The sequence below is a fragment of the Haliotis rubra genome, unplaced genomic scaffold (assembly GCF_003918875.1).
Source record: "Haliotis rubra isolate DU_JTF1 unplaced genomic scaffold, ASM391887v1 Scf828, whole genome shotgun sequence".
NCBI lineage: Eukaryota > Metazoa > Mollusca > Gastropoda > Lepetellida > Haliotidae > Haliotis > Haliotis rubra.
The window spans coordinates 199,846-210,754 of record NW_025767555.1 but is presented as its reverse complement, the minus strand read 5'-3'; the positions used below and the strand labels follow the sequence as shown (position 1 = coordinate 210,754).

The 10,909-nt window shown below is 39.9% G+C and overlaps 1 protein-coding gene across 1 annotated transcript; it reads right to left on the bottom strand.

Moving 5' to 3' along the window:
- Positions 1-1,525: 1,525 nt before the first annotated feature.
- LOC124262233 (copper homeostasis protein cutC homolog) lies at positions 1,526-10,902 on the bottom strand. The gene is made up of 8 exons (XM_046696715.1): positions 10,763-10,902; positions 10,148-10,207; positions 8,164-8,332; positions 6,532-6,572; positions 4,802-4,837; positions 3,959-4,092; positions 2,604-2,631; positions 1,526-2,368 (listed from the first exon to the last, which is right to left on the bottom strand). The coding sequence occupies exons 1-8, from the start codon at positions 10,815-10,817 to the stop codon at positions 2,151-2,153; spliced, it is 741 nt and encodes a 246-aa protein (XP_046552671.1). The 5' UTR covers positions 10,818-10,902; the 3' UTR covers positions 1,526-2,150.
- Between the last annotated feature and the right edge of the window lie 7 nt (positions 10,903-10,909).

Sequence of the window (10,909 nt, the reverse complement as noted above, 5' to 3'; positions counted from 1 at the left end):
ATACTTAAAATCCTTACCCTCCAATCAGTTGCTACTGGGAGGTGTGAATACACAATGCCATTTAGATGGTTAAATATAGCATGCGTTATATTTTGGACTACACTGTCTTAGTCAAGTACAGATTCTAGTACTTTTGGGGGTTGAGTCCCATCTGGGATTTGAATCCACACATTCAGAGTCAGGCACCTAATCATCAGCACACAAAGTTAGCAATCTAACCCACTCAGCCTCCATGAAAATGGAGGTCGGACAACTGGTAGTCTAGACCTGGGACTTTGTGCTCCCCTCTGATAAGTTTAAATTGACATGGCTCCCCTGGCCAAAAGCTATGAATACAAAAGGCCATTTTGACTCTGAGAGAGTGGATTAGAATACCTAATGGAACTACACCCAACAAAAGTACTAAAATCTGTACTTTATTGAGAAACTGTAATCCAAATATAAAGTGTACTTCAAGATGCACTGTAAATATTGACAATATGGCAGTAGGTTTATGTGGAGAAGTTTGTGCCTGTACAGCTATGTGGCTGAGGAAATGTAGATTTGTGTAGTGTAAATGATTCTTCGATGAGATGTTTTGCATGAAGCACCCAGTATCTGAAACAGTGTATGATGTATGCAATGAAGTGATAATAAATGATCTAATTAGCAGGATGTCTTAGAGTTTGTTGCTTGATGTCACACCTGTCAATATTTCAGCTATATGACATCAGTCTGTTAATAATGAAGACAGTGATCGATATGATGAGCATGAAGACACAATGCCATTTACAAAGTGGTGAAATGTAACATATGTTATATTTAGGATTACACTTTCTTAGTAAAGTACAGATTCTAGGACTTTTTGTTACCGCCATATAGCTGGAATATTGCTGAGTGTGGCGTAAAACTAAACTCACAACTTTTTGTTCGGTTGGATGGATGACAGTGTGCTGGCAGTTACGTGCCTGACTGAGAGCGTGGGTTCGAATCCCGGATGGGACTCAATTTAACAACAAGTACTAGAATCTGTACTTTACTGAGAAAGTGTAATCCCAAATATAACATATGTTACATCATGAGAATGACCTACGCAGTTTGGATACAATGATGTGTCAAGCAGGTCAGTGAGCCTGACCAAAAGATCCAATAAGTCTTCTTTCCACAATGGGTTTGTGAAAAAGCAACTCTTACCCAGATCTTCACAGGTTTCTCTTGACAGAACCAGCCATTGTGTCAGAGTGAGTGAGTTTAGTTTTACGCCACACTCAGCAATATTCCAGGTATATGGCGGTGGTCTGTAAATAATCGAGTCTGGACCAGACAATCCAGTGATCAACAGCATGAGCATCGATCTGCGCAATTGGGAACCAATGACATGTGTCAACCAAGCCAGCAAGCCTGACCACCAGATCCAGTTAGTCGCCTCTTACGACAAGCATGGGTTACTGAAGGTTCATTCTAACCTGGATCTTCAAGGGTACCATTGAGTCAGAAGCCGATGGTGAAGGATTATTGTGTGCACAGAAACATAGGACACAACACATTTTAAAGGCTCAGACATATTTTCTGTAAGTGCAAGAGCATGCCGTTTTGTACACCATACATCTACCATACTGTATCTACCATATTTTGTGAATAAAAGGACTGGCAGTGTTCTCTATATTTTCTCTGAAAGGTCTATCTGCGTATATGGTGGCACTGTAGCTGTAAGCACCATAGAAAAGCATGCATGTTATGTCATCTTTTTTATATTTATACCTGTCCACATGAAACAAACATGGAGATACATTCTATGTTTGTTTATATAAGTAGTATGTATAACAAAGGTAAGATTCATATGGTAGGTCAGTGACGACTCTAAAACAAAGAGATATTGGTTTTGGTATCACCGTTCAAGACAGTACAAGTTCCACATGAAATCAGTTTCAGGTGAAGGGGACACAGAAGTTCCATGGCGCACATCAAGTTGAACTCATCACGTGCACATGCTACAACATCTTTGTTGTTACAGACTGCACAGATCATGCAGATCAACAGTCAGTTGTCAGGTTGTCAATTTAGCAGTAACTTGTACATTTCCGATGTTTATAATTGATACTTGGTACCAAGTGATGAGCAGTTGCCAAGGTAACTGACAACCCTGACTCAATACAGAAAAAGTTCATGGTCTATAAAATTGTCCCAGCAACAACAGTCAATGTTTTAACCTTTGGCATACTTGTGACCTTGACACTGAACTCTGGAGGCGAGAGTGAGGCTCCCATGGAGACTCCGCCTTTTTGGAAGCTCATGGCAGACGGTTCTGCAGCTCGAGCTGAACAGTGGAACTCCTTAACACCAGTTGACTGCAATATTCGGGCCAGGTTCCGTTCATGGATTCCTCCTCCTGGAAAACACAAGGGAAACAAGAGGCTTAGAAAGTGAGATACTATTAGTACATCAACTGGTTATGGATAGTTAACACTGAAGAGTACTTCTGCTGAACATCAAAAGAATTTGTAGCTTTATGCCAGCAAAATATTGGATTTCTGGCATGGATGCTGTAGAAGTACTACATCCTTTTGTCCATTAATAATATGGACTGTTTGGTGACATGTAGAAATATGTTCATGCAAACTTACCTGGCATTACTATTATTCCATCTGATGCCTGAAAAATATAACCAGATAGTAGTTTTTTATGTGCAAGTATTTTCAGAGTACAAATATCCCACATCAAGACATTGTTGTCCTGGTGCAATTGTATAAAACAACCTTAGCTCTAAGGTGATTGTAACTCCCATACCTTAAAATAGACTTAGGACAGTCTTAGCTCTAAGGTTTATTTGTACAACAACACCCTGACTTACAATGTAACTCTGTTAATCAGGAGAAATATGCACTATATATAACGAGCTACTTTGAACAGAATTTCAGTTATATTATTGCATATGTGAGTAAGTGAGTATAGTTTTATGTCGCTGTTAGCAATATTCCAGCAACATCACGGTTGAGGACACCAGAAATTGAGAATCCATCAATACCATGTGGAGAATCAAACCTGGGACTTTGGCATGAAGAGCAAACCCTTTAACCACCAGGCTACCCCACCGACCCAAACTGCATGTAAGCCAGGAAGGTCTCCGATGTTTAGGACGTGAAACCAACATGAAACCCAGAAGGAGACATATAACCAGGGCAATCTGGGTTATTCAAAACACAATCTTCAGTTTCTGACACATGAAAGGGTCACTACTTTGAAACACCCATGCCCCTTGAATGACAAATCAAGTTTAGTCACTTTAGAGGAAGAGTATCCTCCGGAGGAAAAAGATTGTTCACACAAATTGGACAACAGGAGAAATTTACAAGTAATTTTCATGATACAGCTTTAAGAGTTGACAATATAAAAGTCTTTTCACACCAAAACACTTGTAAATGGGAAATATCATATATGACCGTAGATAAGTCAAATTTTGAGCACCAAAAAAAAGCAGTCTATAGAAGGGTAATGTTTTCCATAGAAAATATGCAAATGGATAGTTTAATTGCCTTACTAACTGTTGTTCATTATGGTGGAACTACATAACATGGAAACAATGAAAATGGGTGCCAACTGTCACTAGTCTGTGTTGAGGTTTGAACAAAAACAATGTTTAAGGAGTTAACATGGCTCTTAAGTTCAGTTCAACCCTATGTTCAAATCTTTGAAGACTTTATTAAAGATTTAAGCTTCTATAAAACAATCAGAAAAATAAGCATACATGCAGAGTTCTCTTTTTCCACAGGGGGTGGGGTAGCCTCGTGATTATAGCGTTTGTTCGTCGTCACGCTGAAGACCCAGGTTTGATTCTTCACATGGGTGAAGCCCATTTCTAAAGTCCACCGCCATGATATTGCTGGAATATTGCTAAAAGCGGCATAAAAATAAAGTCACTCACTCACTCAGCTTGTATGTATGCAATATATTCTAAGATCAGAGATACAAATTTCAATACCTTGTCCACCATTTGCCTGATGACCGGTGCTCCATCTAGAGCAGTGGCCTCACCCCCACTAGTGAGGACACGCTCACACCCCAGGGAGATGACCGCCTCCAGAGACGACAGGAGGTCAGGGGTCATGTCAATAGCTGAAACAGTCATTATTCCACGTTAACCTTCCATTCTTCAAACAGTACAGGTGTCTTCTGAAGAATGTGACTTGGAGATTAAATAGATGAAACTGCAGCTGAACAATTTCTGGGAACATATAAGTGTGGGTTTAGTTTAGGGTGAGATGAGGTGAGACAGGTGAGGCGAGGCTAAACTAGGTGAGGTGAGGTTTACTCATGCACCAAATTATAGTATACAGCAACACAATATGCTGACTCCAAGCCAACCAGTCCTTGTTTTATCCCCTTAATGCCCACTGCCAGGCAGGGCAATAACAAGTCCCATCTTTTGTAAGACACAAAAAGGTGACTGACCCTTTAGTCTTCCACTTCCTGAGTAGATGATCTACCCACTACACCCCAGTCATTTGATCCACAGTATTTCAGTCATCGACTGAAGTGATGCAAGTGTCAGACATCTACCACTTTGGGGAAATACCAGATTAGACATGGTGCTTTCAAAACTAGAAATATATTCAGGTTGAATCTGGGACACAAATCCATTATCACAGGTTTCTGGCACAGCAAGGGGGGCAACTCTGCATGGTGACTTGGTACTCACAAAATTCAACTCCTTATGGGCATTTGGTCAGATTTGTACACTGAGATCAATGGAAAATTGTAATATGTAATACATGCCCTCTGGATAATATAGCGAAACATCATGCTAGAAAATCTTAATACTTACCTCTGTGAAATGTTACTGGTCGGGGCCTTATGTGGGCTGAAAATGTATTTCCTTGGTCAGTAAATACTGGCAAACGTATCTTATTTAGGATGTTTATGTACACATTTGATTCATTTTGTTTTGGCAAGAATACTTGTAGTCACAAGCAAAATAAGGTAATGCATGTGTGTTTGTTGTTTAACACCAAACACAGCAATATTCCAGCTATATGGCGGTGGTGTATAAATAACTGTGTCTGGATCAGACAATCCAGTGATCAACATCATGAGCATTGGCGTACACAATAGTCAGCAAGCCCCACCACTCATTCATGTTAGTTGCCTCTTCATGCTTACTGGCAAACAAGGATAAGTTGGATCGGCACAAAAAACGCATTTACGAGAAGTAGGCGGTGCACGGCAATGTTTGTGAAAGGTGCTGCACATGCCTTGCTCATAAGACTCTCACGTCTGTGTAGCAAGTCGCACTACACTTGATCGCGGACAGCCTGGGGCCCCTTCACTAACAATGGCAAGCGCCAGTGGGCGGCACTCATACATGCTAATACGGGTCAATTGTCAGGTCGGTGGTCAACTTTTCCACATGCATGGTGATGATTGTAAATAGATTTCAAGAAAATCAGCATAACTTTGACCCAGAAAAAACCCATAGATGATAACTATGGCAATATGGTAATAGTACCAGAGCCAGCCTTCAGAAACATTATCACTGTCTGTATCTCCAGGGCTAGCACTTGTGTAAACCAACACTCATAGAGTCATAACCTGGATCCATTACCAAGGTAACGCAAACAAAGGGCAGGTAATTTCACATGATGTGAAGCATGGGAATGGATCAAGGGGTTAGTGTAAGTGTACTGGAATGTGAGCCTTTGTTGAGGATGACCATTATTGGTTCTTAACACACTTCATTGATGTTCTTTAATGACTCACACAGAGATACAAATATCTACTTGGTTTTTTCTCAAGTCAAATCTTTCCCTTTGGGATGTAAGTGAGGTGAGGTGAAATTGGGTTTAACGTCGTACTTGAGATTATTTCGCTCATATGACGACGTGCATGCATGTTCATGTGTATGTACGGCTGCTTGTACTAGCCCAGACTGAAGCTGGTTTTATAGTGCTAGCCCACTGAGATATGATGCCGCAGTGAAGCATGAATACCCCACTCAGACACATTATACTGACTCCTAGCCGACCAGTCCTTGTTGTACCCATTAATGCCGAGCGCCAGGCAGGGACCAACAAGTACCATATTTTAACGTCTTTTGGTATGACGCGGTTGGGGATCGAACCTGCGGCTTTCCGCTCTCCGGGCGGACGCTCTAACCACTACACCACGGAGGCGGTTAATGGATCAAGGGGTTAGTGTAAGTGTACTGGAATGTGAGCCTTTGTTGAGGATGACCATTATTGGTTCTTAACACACCTCATTGATGTTCTTTAATGACTCACACAGAGATACAAATATCTACTTGGTTTTTTCTCAAGTCAAATCTTTCCCTTTGGGATGTAAGTACAAATGAGAAGTATATTATTCAACTGAGAAAAGTTATTTGAATATCATAAACATATTTCTAATTATTTTCAATGTTTTACATTTATGACTGCCATGACACCAAAGCATGAGCATGCCATTCAGGTACTGTTAACATAATTTAACCCTGTCATTGCGATTTGAAACATGCCACTTTAATAAACATAATTTGCAACTCTGTCACAGAATACTTACATATCAGGTCACTGCACCTTTCCTTGTCTACAGTACCATCTCTGAAATAAAGTAAACACAAAATACAAAGGTGGTTCGCTTGTTTCTTTAAACACTGCGCATAGGAATATTCCCGCTATATGACAGCAGTAAGTAAATAATATAGTCTGGACCAAACAAACCAGTGATTGGCATCATGAGCTTTACCAAGTCAGCAAGCTTAATCACCTAAACTCATTACTTGCCTCTTATGACAATCATGAGTTGCAGAAGACCAATTCTGACCAGGGTGCCGTTGTACATAACAACCTTAGTGCTAAGACTACCCAAGTATATGTTCTACCCAAGTTTATGTTCTACCCAAGTCTATGTCGGTTCTACCCAAGTCTATTTTCTACCTAAGTCTACGTCTATGTTCTACCCAAGTCTATGTTCTACCCAAGTCTATGTTCTACCTAAGTCTATGTTCTACCCAAGTCTATGTTCTACCCAACTCTATGTTCTACCCAAGTCTATGTTCTGCCCAAGTCTATGTTCTGCCCAAGTCTATGTTCTACCCAAGTCCATGTTCTACCCAAGTCTATGTTCTAGTCTATGTTCTACCCAAGTCTATGTTCTACCCAAGTCTATGTTCTACCCAAGTCTATGTTCTACCCAAGTATATGTTCTACCCAAGTCTATGTTCTATCCAAGTCTATGTTCTACCCAAGTCTATGTTCTACCTAAGTCTATGTTCTACCCAAGTCTATGTTCTACCCAACTCTATGTTCTACCTAAGTATATGTTCTACCCAAGTATATGTTCTACCCAAGTCTATGTTCTGCCCAAGTCTATGTTCTACCCAAGTCTATGTTCTATCCAAGTCTATGTTCTAGTCTATGTTCTACCCAAGTCTATGTTCTACCCAAGTATATGTTAAGCTATGGGAGTTATGGTCAACGCTAAGATTGCTTTGTACAAAAGCACCTTGATCTTCATGAGCTTCATGCTGACACTGCCATCAGTATAGTGAAACAAATAGATAACTTATAATACCAAACTAAAATGTTAAAGATCATTAATATTTGGTGAGATATTTCTTGAAACTGTGAGCTAAGTATTTACTGCAATTGTTTTTATCCCTCAATCATTCTTGATCCCAACTTTATTTGTTTGCTTGAGCAAGCATCGCTTTTCATCTAACAGGAAATAATGTGATAAATGCCACTGGATATGATTAGAACAAGCCCAGATTAACCAATCAAAGTAGTAGTTAAAATCACCTCATGCTTGTTTGGCCATATGGAAAGGGGGCAATTTCACACGCAGCATAGCAAAGATTGCTTTGCGAAACTTGGCCCTCACCTTATGAATTTAACAGATCTAAAATACATCTTCTTGGACATCAGTTTGGACTTTGTCTTTGATAATGGTCAAACAGTCATCAGACTTTTGCAAACACTAGATTATCAGTCATTGCTTGGTTGGTTGGTTGGTTCTTTAACGCTTCATCTTGTTAGTCGTCTCTTACGACAAGCATGTGTTACTGAAGACCAATTCTAACCCTGGATCTTCACAGGTCCATTGCTTGGTCCATGTGAAAGTAACAGAGTTATGGTGTAGTGTACAATAGCTTTGTGAAATCCATCCCTGGTTCTTTCCTCCACTACTTACGAGTTCAGAATTCCTATTACAAATCCATCAGCTCCAGCTTGCTTCAACTCCTCAATGTCCTGCTTCATGACCTCCATCTCAAGGTCACTGTACAGGAAGTCACCTCCACGGGGTCGTATCATAACAAAAACAGGTATTTGGACTTTCTTCTTGATTACTTTTAGCATACCTGGAAATGTTGATCCAAAACTTGGGTCAATTCAATTGAAGTGACACACTTAATAATCAGTACAACCAACCTCTACAGGAGCTGAATGCATTTCCCAAATATTCCATTACCATGAAAAATAGGTACTTTGAAGAGTGAGTAAGTTTGGTTTAACCACAGTGAACAGTATTCCTATTATATGATGATATGTCAGCTTGGTGTGGGCGGAAAGTTCCATGTCATGCAGGTCTCAGACGTTTACCGCTTTACTGGCACTTTGTGTGTGTGTGGGGGGGGAGGGGAAAGAGAGAATGATGATGATTATTTTAATGGAGAAGCCAGTACAATGTGAATGACCCCCCTCTAAAATTTATACACAAAGTAAGTGACCCCGCCCTGCATGTCATGGGCAACAGATTATCCCCATGATTATTTTTTATTTTTATTTTTCAGTAATGCCCAAGGGACAATAATCTGCACATACAATCCTCACGACTTCACCTATCCATTTCAAAGAATATTATGACTTGTCTGAAATATCTTTGATTTATGTCAGTTTGCTACCACAGACATGATTCAAGTGACTAAAACACGGTAAACTGATATCAATCATATATGAATTTATCCGAATATATTTTTGAAAGAGCACACGTGTTTAAGAAATACACTTCGCTCTACCACCATGTATAGTGTAATAAAACACACTTTTGCCCTGAACTATTATAGTTAAAGCACGAGGACGCTTGCGTCCGAGTGCTTTTTAACGCTATAATAGTTCAGGGCTTAAAGTGTGTTTTATTACACTATACATGGTGGTAGGGCTTAAGTGTATTTCTTTTCTAAGATGCCAAATTTAATACTTTCTAAAGATAATTACGATTAATTTAAGGCAGAAAACAAACGACGGCGTCGGTGACCTAAATTAAGAAATCCTCGCACAGGGCTAACTGGCGCGCTGTTCTTTTGATGTGTCTGCCCCCTACGTTAAGACAAACGTTACCAGAAAAAAACAAATGATAACAGTTTGATGACGGTTTACGTTCGGTTTAAATATCTTGTCTGAATTATTTTAATTACATCTGTCATTAACGTAAACCATTAACGTAAACCATATGGGGCAATATGAACGTTGCATTTCTACTACCAGCGTAAGTTTAGATCAGTACATCCAGAGGAAGTTGAGTAGTCAAGCGACATTCCACAATTGCATTGTGGGAATGTAAACATTACGAACGTTACCGTGTCGCTGAAAACTTGTGAGTCGAAATGACACATTTTAACCGTCGTAAAATATAAACGTAATGTTTCCACCAGTGATGTTAGCTGCGTGAAGCAACAGCAAACCAAGAAACTGGATGCAACGGTGTAGTTTACTGTAGGAGGCCGTACGAGGCGATGACAACTGACATGCATCGTGACGTCGCTTACATTGTGACGTAATGTAAAATGGTTCGATTATGAGGGGGCACACTAGAATGGCGCAGTGCCGGGATAACGTCATTCAATTGTTACGTCATCAAAAAACTATACCTTTATTGTCTGATAATGTATTTTTTTTTTGATTGTTCTAACCGCTAGGCATCTTAGAAAAGACATTAAATTCACAATGAGGTTCAGACCCCAAAAGTAAAAGGTTATTATAGGGCTATGACTTGTGTATGAAGACATGACAATTTGTGGGTAACATTGGGATAACGTTTCTGGGCTATTTCTTGCCCATCTGGGCAAATGGATCCTACATGGAATTTGTGGTACATGGGTGACACAGCACCAGATTTGACATGGACTTACAACAGCTGTGTGATTACTGGAACAGTGTCTGAAGCTGCCACTCACCGACAGTGGGCGTGGTCCCTCCTTCCATTAGGTTCCCACACAGCTCAACTCTCTTGGCACCTGGTAACATATGTAGGCATGAATCAGGGGAGGATCACCAAAACATGTGACAGTCTCCATGGCAGGGGTGTAAACAATCAAACACAAGTTTGGGTTATGTTTATTGGATGTTTTTGTAGTAACATATATGAAGTGCTTTGCAATTTGTCTTTTCACGGTGGGTCATGAAGACAATGTACAAAGACAGAGGAAAGGTCATTTGAAATATAATAATTAAACGTTATCTTCATTCTTTTCTCTACATTAGTGCATATAAAATACAACCCCAAACAACCTGTAATAAATAACTTGACCCTTATTACTCGAAAAAAAGGTGGAACAATACAAGAAAATAAAGGGTGTAATTGTTGAAATATAAAGTAAACTTTGTGTTTTTCTCTTTTTCGGAATAAACGGGTAATCAATCATGAGTCTACAACCAGTTCCCAATAGTTAGAACTTGATGAAGTGTCAATCATTGAAATATTGATGTCTTAAATTTATACCCATATATTTTCAGACCAGTTTTGTTAACGTTTTAAAAGTGTGTACAATTGCATGGCAGTGGGTGCTCACCTCCCTTTTCTGCATTGATGGCTGATGCCACTGAATCTATGCACACTTCCATCATGGACTGGTTCAGCTGCAGTTGGTAAACACTTCCACGTGTTTACTCTATCGGAAGTAGGGAAATCCCGCCTCGTTTTGATAACACACACGGTC

What these genes read in the sequence shown, in the direction of transcription:
- LOC124262233 (XM_046696715.1), bottom strand. Translation starts at nt 10,817, where the DNA reads ATGATGGAAGTGTGCATAGATTCAGTGGCATCAGCCATCAATGCAGAA. An exon ending in AAGGTGCAGTGACCTGATAT is followed by an intron (nt 4,838 to 6,531) that starts GTAAGTATTCTG and finishes ATACATTTTCAG; the next exon opens with CCCACATAAGGCCCCGACCA. An exon ending in ACCAGTAACATTTCACAGAG is followed by an intron (nt 4,093 to 4,801) that starts GTAAGTATTAAG and finishes TGACTGTTTCAG; the next exon opens with CTATTGACATGACCCCTGAC.